Source organism: Pseudophryne corroboree, chromosome 1 (assembly GCF_028390025.1).
Source record: "Pseudophryne corroboree isolate aPseCor3 chromosome 1, aPseCor3.hap2, whole genome shotgun sequence".
Classification (NCBI taxonomy): Eukaryota; Metazoa; Chordata; class Amphibia; order Anura; family Myobatrachidae; genus Pseudophryne; species Pseudophryne corroboree.
In genome coordinates, this window is record NC_086444.1 from 1,167,219,476 (window position 1) to 1,167,236,612 (window position 17,137).

Below are 17,137 nucleotides of genomic sequence, written 5' to 3' on the forward strand. Positions count from 1 at the left end.
TTTTACATATTACGGCAGAAGTGTCCCCCTTTTTACACATTGCGGCAGCCAGTCCCCCTTTTTACACATTACGGCAGACAGCATCCCCCTTTTTACACATTGCAGCAGCCAGTCCCCCTTTTTACACATTACGGCAGACAGCATCCCCCTTTTTACACATTACGGCAGACAGCATCCCCCTTTTTACACATTGCGGCAGCCAGTCCCCCTTTTTACACATTGCGGCAGAAAGGATAGAGAAAGAAAGAGAGAGAGAGATACTTACCATCTCCCCGCTGGCTGTCAGGCTCCTCGTGCTGGCAGCTCCCTCGGTGCAGGCAGGGGAGAAGGAGGTGGAGGGAGGGGGACTGGAGCCGCAGCAGCACTATGTAATTAGTAGTAGCGCCGCTGCAGCAGTCCCCTCTCCTTCCGTATTGGCTGCCCTGCGCCGCTGTGAATGCTGGGATGAAAGAACCGCATCCCAGCATTCACAGCAGCGCCGGGCAGCCAATACGGAAGGAGAGGGGGCAGCTGCAGCGGCGCTACTACCAATTACATAGCGCTGCTGCGGCTCCAGTCCCCCTCCCTCCACCTCCTTCTCCGCTGCCCGGTGCTGCTCTCCCCTCTCCAGCGCAGCGCACGGCACACAGCAGAGGCGGCATGTAATGAGTCAATTTGACTCATTACATGCTGCTGGCCGTTGTGCCCTCAGGGCAACTGCGCTGTGTGCCAGGCACACCTGGCACACATGTAGTTACGGCGCTGCATTAGACTATACAGTATATTATATAGTCTGTTTGTTGGAAACTGCCTCCAAGTCTGCCAGGCCCAGCCGGACCCGTTTTTTTTAAATTACTTGGACTTCTTGGCACTGAGGGGTACATTTACTAAAGGTTGATTTTGTTTTTTTTGGTCGTTTTGCTGTCATTTTGGAAACTGACCATTCACTATAGTGAAAATCAGCAGCAAAATGACTAAAAACCAATCTTTAGAACATCAAACAAACTATCGATATTTTAAGCTACAGATTCTCTCATGGACAGTTTTAAATTTGACCAAACAGTAGACCTGGTCATTGAATTCCTAGGGAAGTGACTCCCCCCCCACCCCCACCCCCCCAAAAAAAAAAAAAAAAAGAAAGAAAGAAAGAAAAGGAGTACCCCCTCTGCAGGGACAACGAGCCCTAAACTAAAAAAACTAAAAGCCCGTGGCTATTCCCTGCACCCCTGGAGGTAATTAAAAACATCCAGCCACAAATCCCTCTGTTTCCAATTTATTCAAACATCCTGGAATCAGGTCCTCTACGTTTCACATAGGCATCCACAATCTTAAGCCATGAAGTTACCCTCTACAGAGCAGCAACAAAGGTGACAGGGTCACTCTTGGTTACTGCCCTTAGATTGCATGGGGAAACTTTGGCTAAGAGCGAGGTCCCCTGCTCTTAGCCAATCAGTGTTTCCTCATTCGTTTCTATGGACAGTGACCATGAGTGATCCTGTCACTTTTTGCTGTGGCCCTGCAAAGGGAAAATTCAGTGTTTTTTGTTTTGCCAAGACCTGTGGATGTCTACCACGATCAAAGAGGACCTATACACATCGGTAACCATCTGTTTTGGTCTAGAAACAAAACTGACGGTTATGCCCCTGGCAAAAACATGGCTCTATCACAGGTTTATCAACATGGATGTAACCCGGGTCCCAGCTCAAATTACCTTTTCACACTTCACCGCAGACCCGGGTTTGGCCTGGGTCGACCCCTTTCACACATAAGCCATCTCTGCCCTGGCATTCAGTGTGAGGTCATCTATAGGGGACGCTTTAGTGCTATCCTCTACCGCTGATGAGGTAATCTGTAACAGCCCCAGGCAGTCACAAAACAGCCACTTAGCTCTTTCTCTGTGTGACCCGGCTCTAGAAACCGAGTTGCGCCATTCAGACATAAGCCGGGACACTGGCCCGGGTTGCAAGCCCCGGAAATAAACCAGGTCAATTGCAGGGTCATAGACCCAGGATTGTCAAACCGGGTCTAATCCTTTCAGACATAAGCAGAACTCGGGTCGACTCGGTGTGCTCTAACAATTTCCCGGGTTTTTGGATATGTCTGAAACAGGTATACAGTAGTTACACATTATGTTATATTTTTTAGTGGAACCGAGTATCGCCATGATTTTTATTGCCAGCGGAACGGCCCGCTATCAGCAGCACACACTAATCAAACAAACAAAAGATCTTTCTTGCGCTTATACTAGATAGCAGCCTTTAATCCCACAAAAGAAACCTTTACCGTGGTTTCAACATAGCACAAAACACAGAAAGTGTGAGAAAAAGTGGCGCAACTAGACACTTCTAGAGACGTTGATAAGAATTGCTTACACACTAGTGGTGTTAAATGCAAATGGATAACGATACACCTTCCATATATGTGGATACTATAAAAATAAGAGGACACAGAACATAGTGTAATCCAATAAAATCAGATGGTGTTTCTTTTATTCGTTACTGGTCCCACTCACATGGCAGGGACGTGAGTCGGCGGGACCCGAAGAGCGGCAAGATTGCTTATTGGAGCCCGTGCGTCCTGTATCTCCGTGAAGTGGAAGCAGTTATATACAAAGTATATGGTTTCTACATGCAAATATACCATCTATGCCATGTGAGTGGGACCAGTAACGAATAAAAGAAACACCATCTGATTTTATTGGATTACACTATGTTCTGTGTCCTCTTATTTTTATAGTATCCACATATATGGAAGGTGTATGGTTATCCATTTGCATTTAACACCACTAGTGTGTAAGCAATTCTTATCAACGTCTCTAGAAGTGTCCAGCAGCACACACTAAGCAATTTTTTTTTTAATGTTACCACTTTTCTGTCACACCACACTGAATTTGCATATGTCCCCTAGAAGGAGCATGAGGTAAATAGGATAAACGGGAGGAAATATGGGCAGTTTATCAAGAATGCCATACACTGCATGATATTGGGACCTTATGACCAGGCTGACTGATCAGATAATTGAAGCTGAGAGTTTCTGGAGGTTTTTGGACTTTTTTCAGCATGTGGGCAAAGCACTCATGCCTACACACTGCACAATCAAAAACATCCTGATCACCCGAATACTGGCAAAACGGGCCAATAATTGTATGGTGTGTACAGTAGGTACCTTGAGTCTGTCAAGTAATAATTATTAATTGTCAAACCGCTAACTACTGTGCAAACCACTCAAGAATGAATATAACCTGGACAAATCTTCCCTTGCAGTAATGGAGAAATATATATATATATATTATTTTATTTTAACTTGTTCTTGGGTCTTTGTCTCCAATCATTTATATTAAATCCTATTTTGCGTTTATGCTTATAACTCTAATTTATAATTATCTAAGAATTCCACCACCAAAGAGAAAATGTCACTTATCTGATAAATTGCATAATGACTTTTCTTTATTAAGTTATTTAAAGAGAACGACAATGAAACTGTTTTATGCCAATGGGCCTGATTCAGGTTCAGACGCTAGTGTAGAGCATGCAGCAAAGTACTAATATTCTGTACTTTGCCCATGCACCAGACCCATACAGCGCATTTGCAGTATGTATGGGCCTGCGGCGTCGGACGCAGATTGGCAGCAGATTATCAGTCTACTGCCATTTGGGGCAGGGAGGGGTGGTGATGGCCTCGGTATCCCAAAATGGAGGTGTGTCGCTGCCCTTGGTGGGAAGAGACGAGGCCCAGATCTCCATCGGAAAGAGACATTTCCTGGCCTCTTTGTTGTATATGGGGTGACCGGCCTGTGCAACTCCATGTGTCACACAGCCGGCCCATGGGGTTGCAGGCCATCCTAATTCAGATCCTAATTCACCCACTCTGTGGAATGCCCTCCCACGCACAATAAGACTCACCTCTAGTCTCCAAACCTTTAAACGTTCCCTGAAAACTCACCTCTTCAGACAAGCCTATCAAATTCCAGACCCACCCACATATTCTTCAGTGCTTCCCTATCTAATTACATCCTCTCTGTACAGTACATATAACCTCACATATCTTGTCTTTCTTTACTCTCACACCCTCCTGACCCTTGGCCAATATTGCTGGGTGATCATATCATACAACCCATTAAGAACCTAGCAATCTGGTGGACCATTATGCAATAGTTAATAGATTATAAGCTTGTGAGCAGGGCCTTCCTACCTCTATGTCTGTCTGTTGCTCCCCAGTTTTGTTCTATTACTGTTGTTCTAATTGTAAAGCGCAACGGAATATGCAGGACGGATGCAGAACGTCTGAAGCAGAAGAGCTAAAGATGTCTATTGATTGACAGTTTCCCAGACGCCTCCTGCTGCATTACCATATCTATGCGTCACTGCTGCTTCCAAATAAGCACACTCCAGCCACATCTCAATCAGGCCCCCTGTGCAGTACTGTGCTAATAGCCATGCCGGCATGTCTGACATTACAGCCCATGTTAAATTAAGGAAGCACAAACTGGCATCTCTGGCTTCTGTCATTTCCGGGAAGGCGACCAGTTTTTTTGACATCTATGAAATCGACTGAGTCTCCTACACACAATACTAAAATAAGGTCCAGAGAACTTTATCATCTACATCATACAGTAAAGTGAGTGTTTACAAATATACTTTTATTGGTTCATTAGATACAATTTTGTCATGAAAATGCAATTAGCCTAAATTGTGAACTTTAAATGTGCTTCAAATGTCTAAACGTCACTCAATTCTATGCACAGCCTGCCTGTATTTTGCCTTCACGGCAATATAATTCTCATAGGGATGGTATTGGGATTCCCAGAGATTGGGATGCTGGCAGTCAGAATACCAACAGTGGCATCCAGATGGGCAGAATCACAACACCTGGTAGGTAAGTAGCCTAACACCCCCCCCCCAGTACTCCCATTACCCTCCTTTCCCGCAGACTGACCCTATCCCTCCCCCTGCAGCTTAACCCTCCCGGGTGGTGCCTAACTCTAACCCTCCCTCCCCAGAGCCTAACCCTCCCTTCTTAGTGCCTAAGCCTAACCCTCCCTCCCCACAGTCTGACCCTAACCTTCCCCCCGCAACCTAACCCTCACCCTCCATCCACTGCTAAACCTAACCTCCACCCCAACCCCCTGCAGCCTAACCCTCCCTGGCATACTTATGTTCGGCATGATCTAATTGGCTTGAATTCCGGGCATCAGCATTGTGGTCGATGCCAGGATCCCCGTGTCAGTCTTGTGACCAATGTCGGGAATCTGGCATCGGTATTCCGACTGCCGGCATCCCGAACGCTGTGATGCTGACCGGATCCCTTCCCATATTAATGGGGTTATATAACAGGAAGCAGTGCGGGAAGACTGCGCCAGCAAGATCTGACGTATTTCATCATTAATGTAGGTTTGTTTTTTAAACAGAGCAACGCTACCCACAAACAGAATATCAAACAAAAAAGCTAAAAAGTAGTTTTACTTTTATAAAGCATATTATAAATTTTTTATACCAACTTGGACTCCATTAAATACATTTCAATGAGGCAACAAGAAAACCACTTACAAACTGTATAGTTATTCAATATGTCTCTTTGCTAGCCCTAATCTGTCACTTAATGCTTGCAGAAGAGATCTTGGTGCTTCATCATTTGGCGTTTAGTTTACCATTGTTCTCTTCCAAGGGCCTGAGAAACAAGCAAAATTTAAATGAATATACAGCAAATCTCAATGACATATCTCAGTTTTCAGATTCTCACAGTTGAGTGGAACCGTTTTGCGTACATTACACACAAACAATTTGTTGGGTGGGTGTGGTTTATCCTTTAATAGTGTACCCAGGGCTGCCGCGTGAAATCACAAGTGCAGGCAGCATAGGAGGGTTGTGAACGCTTGGACCAATAGGAAACCATTCCAACCATAATCTGCCACTTCCGAGCTAACAGGGGAAGCCCAGATATTTTTTTACCAACTCCAACCCACTCTGGATGCTCCTGGGTGTACCACAGCTGAGACTAATAACAGAACTAAAGTAATAAGAAATAGGGAATGGGCTGCCTATAATGGGCGACAACCTATAATTGTTCAATGTATCTTCTATACTTACAGAATCACCGGCGGAGTTCATGAATCCCTGAAAACAGCTTTTAAATATTGGCCAATTTATTAGTCATAAAATAAGGAGCGTTATATCAGGGCCGTCTTTTCATATGGGCTCTTACCCAAGGGCCCCAAGAGTAAAAGGGCCCTAGGCTGATAGCTGAGGGTCCCCTCTTTACAGAGGTACCAGATTTTTGAAAATCGGCCCTGAGGAACCGGAGATATCCGACTTGAAAGCAGTGGTCCCCATCCAAGCCTGTTAATTGCTCTTCCCAGCCAGATATCTTGAGTTCTGTCTGACTTAAAGTTTTTCTGAGGATATAGTCCAAAAGCTGGGACTCTCCTCTTTCGGTGGACACTGACAGCTTGTCTCTACTATGGTCAGAACCAGAGATATCAGCTTTCAAGCAGCTGGTCCCTGCTCCAGCTCCACATTCCTAATATGCAGTTTTATATATTCATTGATGGATTGCTCTGGCTCCTGAGCTCTGATCCCCAAGTCCTCAGTACCTCCTGAAAGGTGGATCTCTCTAGTTTTTTTCCCCCATTAAAGCTAAGAAATCTATTTCCATGAACTGGAGATTTCTGCAGTAAAGCAATCTGCCCTCCCACCAGAAAATTATGAATATTAAGCCCACTCCACTATTGACCCCTCCCCTGTGTACTAAACACCCCCTACCACCCTGGAAGTCACGTACCGGGGCCCCTTCATTCAGCGCAATGTCCCCTTCTAGAGTTTAGTGTTCTCCTTCCTGCCCCATCTGTGCATTAAAGGAGTAATTAGCAGAAATTATTTCTCCAGGTCCTACATGCTGAGCGGAAGATAGAACCCCCCCTACTGCCCACAGGACATAAAGCTGCCGCTGATAGCACCCCCCACCCCTACCGTTGTTGGGTGGGTAGTAGGCCCAGTGCATTTCTGTGCCCAGGGGCCTACACTGCTGTTAAGACGGCCCTGCATTATATATCAAATAGAATCAGTCATTAAGAACTATATAGATGCATATTAATCCTTGTATATTGAATCAGCCTTGACGTGTTCCTCGTGCAGTTCACATGGCAGGAGTATGACCTGTGAATGAGCTATGTACTCACCTGTGCTTACATCTACATCGTCGTCTTCTTGTTCCTAAAATATAGTAAAAAAAATTAGGCCTCATTTATATTCAGTGAAATTTAACTGCAAAGATCTCACTACTGAATAAAGTCCTGAAATGAGGATGGGTTATTATCATACTTGGTTATTATAGATTAGTATCATATCATGCTATCAGACAAAGCATATTTGCCTACTTTTGAAAAAGAATTTTAGGGAGATTGTAAAAGTAACACCTATAAAGCACGGACGTGTGGTGCTCTATGTGAGAGATGTGTCATACAAATGTAAGTCATTTAGGAAGTCACATCTTTTATGAAGCGTGTGCTGCTTGCTACACCACCTCCAATGGTGTTTGTCCAAAGTTGCAGTACAGATCCTTCCAGACACACACATAAAGGATTGATGCAACTGTAGCAAAAGACATATGGAAGGCTGCAACTGCCTCCAACTCAGAATCAGTCTCTGTAAGGAGGGATTCCGCCTCCCTCAACAGACCCCACCCATTAGAGCTGCTTCCATAAATTTCCCGGGTTGGTTTATCATCCCAATCCGCCCCTGATTTAAATAAACCACCACCTTTTAGGTATAGCACTCTGCATTCCAAACATTTTGGACTAATCGATTAAGAGACCACAACCACAAGTACTTTCTATGTTCTAGCTATTGAGAAAAATGTTTGGATCACTGTACGTATATCTAGTGCAACACAAAAACTCATGTCACACCTATGATGTGCTCTTTATAATGCATTTGGTGGCTGGGACTGTAGATAATTGTGTTGCAAACGTTCCAGAGATCTGATTAGCTATGACTTGGTCTGGGAATGTGCAGATTGGAATGATCTAATTGGCATGTAGACCCTGAGAAAATTGGAATTCTCCGATTGGCTACAAGTTGGTCTTGTTGTGTGAATTTCCTTGTTTAAAGGCTAAACGTTAGCCTTGCACTGTAATGCTATGTACACATTGGGGGTAATTCTGAGTTGATCGCAGCATGAACTTTGTTAGCAGTTGGGCAAAACCATGTGCACTGCAGGTGGGGCAGATATAACATGTGCAGAGAGAGTTAGATTTGGGTGGGTTATTGTGTTTATGTGCAGGGTAAATACTGGCTGCTTTATTTTTACACTGCAATTTAGATTGCAGATTGAACACACCACACCCAAATCTAACTCTCTCTGCACATGTTACATCTGCCCCCCCCCCCCTGCAGTGCACATGGTTTTGCCCAACTGCTAACAAAGTTCCTGCTGCGATCAACTTGGAATTTTCCCCTTTATGCGATCCCATATGATACAATATCGTTTGATATTGTATAAGATACCATATCAGATCGGATCGTGTGTACACAATACAAACGATGTCTAGAAACAAAGTCATCACTGGAGTTCAAAACCACACAATATCACCTCATCAAGACTGCATGCAGTCTGACGTACGAGGTCGCATGCGACCCGCGGGAGTGCGCATCGTACGTCGGATCATGCAATATCATTTAGGACTGAACAATATCATTCAGATCGTGAACGATATTGCATAGTGTGTTTGGGCCATTAGTTTCATTTGCTTGGATACTGAATAACAATGACAATTAAAGAGTATGGGCAAAACTTTGTTCACTGTCCCTGCCTCTAACAGTGCGTTCAAAGCATGTTCTCAAAGTCCCCATGTGTAATAAGTACAGTATTTTATTAACTCTCCTTCATTATTTTGTACAGTGCATATACAGTAATACTTCAGGATGTTGCAGGAAACAATGCAATTTATGGGAAGGAAAGTGATATAAATTTCTGTCAGAATGTGCACAGATCCATTATCTTACATGATTGCTTTTGCATTAAAGTAAGTTAAATCAGATTTGGGACAGCACGGATGGTGTAGTGGTTAGCATTACTTTCTCATAGCCCTGAGGCCATGAATTAAATTCCTGACCAATATTTGTGTGGAGTTTACATACCAAAAACATACTGAAATTAACCTTAGTGTATATGCGCATGTGCATGTGGTAGGGAATATAGATTATAAGGGGTAAATTGGGAGTTCTATTTAAGTTGGAATGTTGCCCATAGCAACCAATCAGATTCCAGGTGTTATCTTCTAGAAGGTGCTACATAAATGTTACGCACACCAGTGCTAACAGGAGTATACCGGTGTATGAACAGAGAGGGAAGCGAAGCAAACGAACTCACAGACAGTATAACATAACATACACAGGAGGTGATGGAATAACTAATAAACACAAAGTGAATGGAGAAGCCCAAAGGCTCAGGAATTGGGTGTCTCCCTAGTGTCAGGAATGCTCAGATGGAATAGAGCGGACAATGAAGCGATGTGTAGTGATTTCACATGTGGAGCACCTGAAATGATGTTGCTAAGAGCAACAGAAAAAACCCCAAAGGGTTACCAACGGGTGTGGGAATAAACTCCTTGGTCAGAGATAGAAATATAGACACAAGGAGAGTATCCACAATCCTAACCCCCACTTGCAGGGCACAGGTTCAGCTTACTGCCACTAAACTGACACCTGGACGCCCTGCACAGTGAGGGAGGATTAAGCAAGCAGGTCTGAGAGTACAGCCGCAAACCTGCTGGGTTCACAGAATAGCAAAAGAACCCCAGCAGGTCAAACAACTGACTCCAGTCTTACTGCTAGGTCCGGATTGGCAGAATGAAGTACCGAATCCCAAGGCCTATTCGCAGTAAGCAACAAGTAAATACAAAGTCACACAGTACTAGCTAACTCTCTGGAACTGACTAACAAACAAAGATTCAGCAGCATTTGCCTAGCCTGAGAGTATGGTTTATATAGCAGGTGCTGTCCACGCCCCACTCAGACCTCACAGACTGTGAGCACAAAACCAGCGCCGGATTCCCTGCCGTGCACAGAGCCTGTAACCACTACACAGTAAAAACCGGGACCGGAGTATCAGCTGCGCTCAGGTTACTTCGCTAACACTTGCCTCCTGGTTGCCATGGCGACGTGGCAGCACAGAGCAGGAGATCCTAACAGTACCCCCCCTCTGACGAGGGGTCAAAGAACCCCTACCACCGGGTTTATCGGGGAACTGCGAGAAGAAAGAGCGTATCAGTCTGGGGGCATGAAGATCACAACTGCGCACCCACGACCGCTCCTCCGGGCCATACCCCTTCCAGTGCACCAAAATTGACAGCCGACCCCGAACCATCTTGGAGTCAAGAGCCCTTTCAACCACAAACTCCCTCTGACCCCGTATCAGAAGAGGAGAAGGTCTTCCACTGGAAGAAGGATTACTAACCGCCAGTTTTAAAAGGGAACAATGAAATGTTTTATTGATACCCAATGAACGGGGCAGATCTAACTGAAATGCCACCGGATTGATAACCCTGGTGATCTTATAAGGGCCGATGAACCGGGGGCCTAACTTATGAGATGGCTGTCTCAACTTCAAATTCTTGGTGGACAACCAGACGAAGTCTCCTAATTTGAAGCTGCAGGGTCTTCTCCGCTTATCAAAAACCCTTTTGGTCACTAATGACACAGACACCAGGGCTTTCTTCACTTTCCTCCAAATACCCCTAAGGACCGAAACAACAGAGGAACCACCAGGCGTGGAATCCAGGGGGTCAAAAGAATTGGCCTTAGGATGATGCCCATACACACAAAGGAAGGGAGAGATCCCTGTAGCAGAGTGAGCCGCGTTGTTATAGGCAAACTCCGCCATGGACAGATGAGCAACCCAGTCAGTATGACACTTGGAGACATAACACCTGAGGAACTGCTCCAAGGACTGGTTCACCCTCTCAGTCTGCCCATTAGACTGTGGATGGTAGCCTGACGACAAGCTCACAGAAATCTGGAGATCAGAACAAAATGCCCTCCAGAATTTGGCCACAAACTGGGATCCACGGTCAGAGACCACATCAAGTGGCAACCCGTGGAGGCGCACAACATGCTGCATAAATAACTCAGACAGGCGTCTGGCCGATGGCAACCCAACCAGTGGAACGAAATGCGCCATCTTCGAAAACCTGTCCACGACAACCCAAATGGCTGTCATCCCCGAGGATTTGGGCAAGTCCACCACAAAATCCATGGAAATGTGGGTCCATGGCTTAGACGGAATAGAGAGTGGATGTAATGGGCCGACAGGAACCCCTCTAGGAGTTTTATTTCGGGCACAAACGTCACATGCCCGAACCCACTGATCCACATCCCTAGCCACCGAGGGCCACCACACCGCCCTAGACAGCAACTCCCGAGTTCTGGCAATACCCGGATGCCCTGCCGACCTCTTGGCATGGAATTCCAGGAACACTCGCTATCTTAACCTAGGAGGCACAAACAAGAGACCTACCGGAAGGTCTGGAGGAGCCTGCTCCTGTGCTCTAAGGACTAATGACAAGAGGTCCTGGGTAATGCCCACTTTAATACATGATGGGGACACAATGGGCAATGGCTCCTCGGTGGTCTCTTGAACTGGAGCAAAACTCTGCGAGAGCGCATCAGCCTTGATGTTTTTTGACCCAGGGCGATATGTTATCAAAAAATTAAAGCGAGCAAAAAACAAAGCCCATCGTGCCTGCCTGGCATTGAGCCGCTTCGCTGACTCTAAATATGCCAGATTCTTATGGTCGGTGAGAATTGAGACCACAAACTTAGCCCCCTCAAGCCAGTGTCTCCACTCCCCGAGTGCATCCTTTATAGCCAACAATTCCCGGTTACCCACATCATAATTCATCTCGGCAGACGAAAATTTACGGGAAAAGTAAGCACAGGGATGAAGGCGATTATCAGACACCCCCATCTGAGAGAGCACTGCCCCAATACCTATCTCAGAGGCATCCACTTCTACCACAAAGGACGCTCTGGATCTGGGTGTCGCAGCACCTTGGCCGAGACAAATGCCCTTTTGAGACGGGCAAAGGCCGCTTTGGCCTCACAAGACCAGTGAGCAACATCCGCCCCTTTCTTAGTGAGTGCCACCAAGGGGGCCACTATAGACGAAAATCCAGCGATAAACCGTCTATAAAAATTCGCAAAGCCCAGAAAACGCTGAAGCGCCTTCAAACTAGTGGGCTGCACCCAATCCAGGACTGCCTGTACCTTAGAACCCTCCATTTGGAAACCTTCTGAGGAGATAATATACCCTAGAAATGCGATTTGCTGGACTTCAAACTCGCACTTCTCCAGCTTCGCCCCAAGCTGGTGGTCTCTGAGTTTCTGGAGTACTAAGCGTACATGCTTCCGATGTTCCTCCAGGGAATGAGAGAAGATTAGGATGTCATCTAGATAAACAACTAAGAATCTATCCAAATATTCCCTGAGCACATCGTTCATGAATTCCTGGAAGACTGCCGGGGCATTAGAGAGCCCAAAAGGCATCACCAAATATTCATAATGCCCTGAGTGGGTATTAAAGGCAGTCTTCCATTCATCCCCCTCTCTTATTCAGATTAGATTGTAAGCACCGCGTAGGTCAATCTTAGAAAAAATGGTGGCAGTACGAAGCTGGTCAAACAAAACCGAAATGAGAGGCAGTGGGTACGAGTTTTTAATCGTGATACGGTTCAATTCCCTGAAGTCGATGCAGGGTCGCAACGAACCGTTCTTTTTACCCACGAAAAAGAACCCCGACCCAACTGGGGACTGTGATGGTCTGATAAATCCCTTAGCCAAGTTCTCCTGAATGTACTCTGCCATAGCCTGAGTCTCAGGACGTGACAGGGAGTACAACCTGATCTTGGGAAGCTTAGCATCCGGCAACAAATCAATGGCACAGTCATAGGGTCGATGGGAAGGTAGTACCTCCGCAACTTTTTTGGAGAACACATCCGCAAAATCTGCATAACATCCTGGCAATCCTGGCAAATTTAGCTGCGAGAGCCTGACTGGAAGGCTCAAGCAACTCCTGAAACAATCACTACCCCAACTAAGAATCTCCCCAGAGACCCAGTCAAATTGAGGGTTATGGGCCCTTAACCAGGGTTACCCCAAAACCAACGGGGCAAAAGAACAGACAGTCACATAAAAAGACAATTTTTCAGAGTGTGTGGCTCCAATAAACAAAGGAATTTGGCTGGTGCAGGAGGTAATTTTACCCTGGGACAATGGTTCCCCGTTTAACCCACAGATCTCAATCTCTGATGCCAAAGGTACTGAGGGAACAGAGTGTTCCAGGGCGAATTGACGGTCCATGAAAACCCCATCGGCCCCACTGTCAACAAAGGCCTCAGTCTTGACAGTTTGACTGAGGATCTCCAAAGTCACCGGAATGAGAAAAGTCTTTTTGGGAAATTCTGACTTCTGGCCTGACAGGATATTTCCCATCACCCTCAGGCCCTGAAGTTTTCCGTTTTTTCTGGGCATGATACTACAACATGACCTTTATTCCCACAGTACAAACACAAACCCTGCTGTCTCCTCCGCGTCTTCTCACGCGAGGAGAGGCGGGTAGCCCCAATCTGCATAGGCTCCTCGGAATATTCCTCAGAGTTTGAGGTTCCCTTGGGAAAAAAGGAAACTGCGGTCTCCCTTTCAAGCCTACGCTCTCTCAGCCGTCTATCCACCCGGATGGATAACTGCATGAGCTGATCTAAGCTATCAGGCGAGGGTTATTGTACCAGTTGGTCCTTTATCTGGTCAGAAAGGCCCCTTCGGTACTGGTTTCTCAGGGCTGGGTCATTCCACTGGGTATCATGAGCCAACCTCCGAAACTCCGTACTATAAACCTCAGCTGGCCGTCGCCCTTGTTAAGAACCGTAATCTGAGCCTCGGCTGAAGCCATCTTGTCAGGGTCATCATACAAAATGCCCAGTGCCGTAAAAAAAGCATCAACACTTTTAAGCGACGGACAGTCAGGCTGTAACCCATATGCCCAGACCTGTGGGTCTCCTTGTAGCAAGGAAATCACCATGCCCACCCGCTGAATCTCCGACCCAGAAGACTGGGGCCTAAGCCTGAAATATAGCTTACAGCTCTCCTTGAAACAAAAGAACTGCGAGCGATCTCCAGAAAAACGATCCGGGAGATTTACTTTCGGCTCCTTAACCCCTGAACTTGCCGCTGCTGCTGCGGGAGCTCCGCTAGCGGCCTGCTGGGTGTTCTTTTTAATGGACATCTCATTAAATTGTCGAGTCAGGACCTGCACCTGATCGACCACCTGTTGCAAAGTATTTTGAGGGGTATGCTCCATATTCCCACAAAATTTCAACAGGAGTAGGGCTGCTGAATATGTTACGCACACCAGTGCTAACAGGAGTATACCGGTGTATGAACAGAGAGGGAAGCGAAGCAAACGAACTCACAGACAGTATAACATAACATACACAGGAGGTGATGGAATAACTAATAAACACAAAGTGAATGGAGAAGCCCAAAGGCTCAGGAATTGGGTGTCTCCCTAGTGTCAGGAATGCTCAGATGGAATAGAGCGGACAATGAAGCGATGTGTAGTGATTTCACATGTGGAGCACCTGAAATGATGTTGCTAAGAGCACAGAAAAAACCCCAAAGGGTTACCAACGGGTGTGGGAATAAACTCCTTGGTCAGAGATAGAAATATAGACACAAGGAGAGTATCCACAATCCTAACCCCCACTTGCAGGGCACAGGTTCATCTTACTGCCACTAAACTGACACCTAGACGCCCTGCACAGTGAGGGAGGATTAAGCAAGCAGGTCTGAGAGTACAGCCGCAAACCTGCTGGGTTCACAGAATAGCAAAAGAACCCCAGCAGGTCAAACAACTGACTCCAGTCTTACTGCTAGGTCCGGATAGGCAGAATGAAGTACCGAATCCCAAGGCCTATTCGCAGTAAGCAACAAGTAAATACAAAGTCACACAGTACTAGCTAACTCTCTGGAACTGACTAACAAACAAAGATTCAGCAGCATTTGCCTAGCCTGAGAGGATGGTTTATATAGCAGGTGCTGTCCACGCCCCACTCAGACCTCACAGACTGTGAGCACAAAACCAGCGCCGGATTCCCTGCCGTGCACAGAGCCTGTAACCACTACACAGTAAAAACCCGGACCGGAGTATCAGCTGCGCTCAGGTTACTTCGCTAACACTTGCCTCCCGGTTGCCATGGCGACGTGGCAGCACAGAGCAGGAGATCCTAACAATAAATGAGAAGTAGAATCGGATTGGCAACATCCCATCTTAAATAGAACTCCCATCTTAGTAAATTTACCCCTGAGTTTCACAGGGAAAGGGACTGATTGGTGAAATATTCTCTGAAAATTGCTGCGTAATCTGTACAGTATATCAATGTATAAATATAATTAAAAAATGTGCATTAAGCACACAAAAATAGTTTACCCCCTGTATATAAAGGGTTTAATTGTTGGCTGCTGGTTGACCTCACCAGTTCAAAGACATCACTATAAAAGTTCAAAGACAAAAACATTGCTATAAAAAAATAAAACTAATCTAATAAACGCACTCTACCCAGGAAAACACACATAAAAAAGTCTAGAATATAAAAAAAGGTATAAAATCCTATCTGCTTTGAAACACTACAGAGAAGCAATTTGCTCAATATTTAATGGGTCATTATTTTTTTAAGTCTTATTAGCCCATAGGGCCGGATGTAAGGACGTCCGAGTTGGCCGGAGGTGCGGGTTGCCAGCCGAACTGGAACGTTTCTTTAAAGCAACATGGTTTTGCCTTGTAAATGATTGCTGCTTTAAAAAAACAACCGAGTTCGTCCGGTAACCCACACCTCTGGCCAACTCAGACGTCATTACATCCGGTCCATAGTCTCCATTTGTTTAACCAGATAAATCGGGGGTTTGAAAGTTTTTTTTTTTTTTTATGTATATCAGCCCGTGACTAAATAGTCTTATGTTGAGTTTACAATAAATCACCAGGTTTAAGTCCACAAAGTCATACTGTGATCCGTGATCATTATTTCACTAGTGTAATGCCTAGTACCGCAGTTTCTTTATAATGCACATACTGTACATAAGACTGAGTCACATCTTATACTTGCCAATTCCTTTGCAGGATTATTTTTAGAACTCTGATTGTATCTGACATTCCTATTACACTGTAGATCTAACATACTGTAATGGAATATCTTGTTCTCTTTAATTTCCCTAGACAAAACCCTATTTATCATCTCCTTGATCAGTGGTGCCCAAACTCGGTCATCAAGGCATCCTAACAGTCCAGGTTTCAAGGATGTCCATGTTTAAGCACAGGTGACTTAATCAGTACCCCAATTAGTTTGATAATATCATCTGTGCACAAGCACGGATATCCTTACAACCATGGGGTATATTTACTAAAGGTCTATTTTGTTTGTTTTTGTTTGATTTTAGATCAATGTTAAATCAATTTTAATCGATGCTGGGCTTCCAGGGTTAAAACACACATTTACTAACATTTAAAAGTTAATATAAAAAATCATCTGCTAGTAAATGTGTGTTTTACTTTTAACCCTGGAAGCCCAATATTGATGATTGAACATCAATACAAAATCGAACAAAAAGAAACAAAATCGACCTTTTGTAAATATGCCCCCTGGACTGTTAGGGTACCTTAATGACCGAGTTTGGGAAACCCTGCTATCGGTAATAAGACTTATTGAGGGTATAACTGAGCAGCAGATACTGCAGTAAATAAAAAAACATTATGATAATAATGGAGAAAGATCGCTATATAAATAGCATTTTTATATAATTATTATTATTATTATATAATAATTATATATTTATATAATTATTTATTGTTATTATTATTATTATTATTATGTATCATTACAGAGAATCTTTTAGATTCATGGTCAAACATTCAAATGAAACACATTTTAATATGTAATGTCACACTGATACTAATGTTCAATCCACAGATCAAAAACACTTTTTGTTCAAGTTCTCATTTTGCGTCTGATTACTGTGCAGAGCTGAATTTAGTTGCCGAAGTTATTTGAAAATATTTTTTTAAAGAACATTTACTGTAGTTTCCATTCTAACTAGTGTCCTCTCTTTACTCTAAA

At 44.8% G+C, this 17,137-nt stretch overlaps 1 protein-coding gene across 3 annotated transcripts in view; it reads right to left on the bottom strand.

Annotated features, from left to right (window-relative positions):
* Nucleotides 1-5,077: 5,077 nt before the first annotated feature.
* Nucleotides 5,078-17,137, bottom strand: part of LOC135006385 (T-cell surface glycoprotein CD8 alpha chain-like) — a 37,538-nt gene continuing 25,478 nt past the window's right edge. For 2 of the 3 annotated variants that reach the window (XM_063952023.1, XM_063952033.1), the window contains 2 exons: nucleotides 7,154-7,187; nucleotides 5,078-5,646 (listed from right to left, as the gene is read on the bottom strand). In XM_063952023.1, coding sequence (XP_063808093.1) covers nucleotides 5,607-5,646; nucleotides 7,154-7,187 — 74 coding nt within the window. In that variant the 3' untranslated portion in view covers nucleotides 5,078-5,606. The remainder of the gene's footprint in view (nucleotides 5,647-7,153; nucleotides 7,188-17,137) is intronic. The other variant, XR_010206728.1, reaches the window with a different exon arrangement.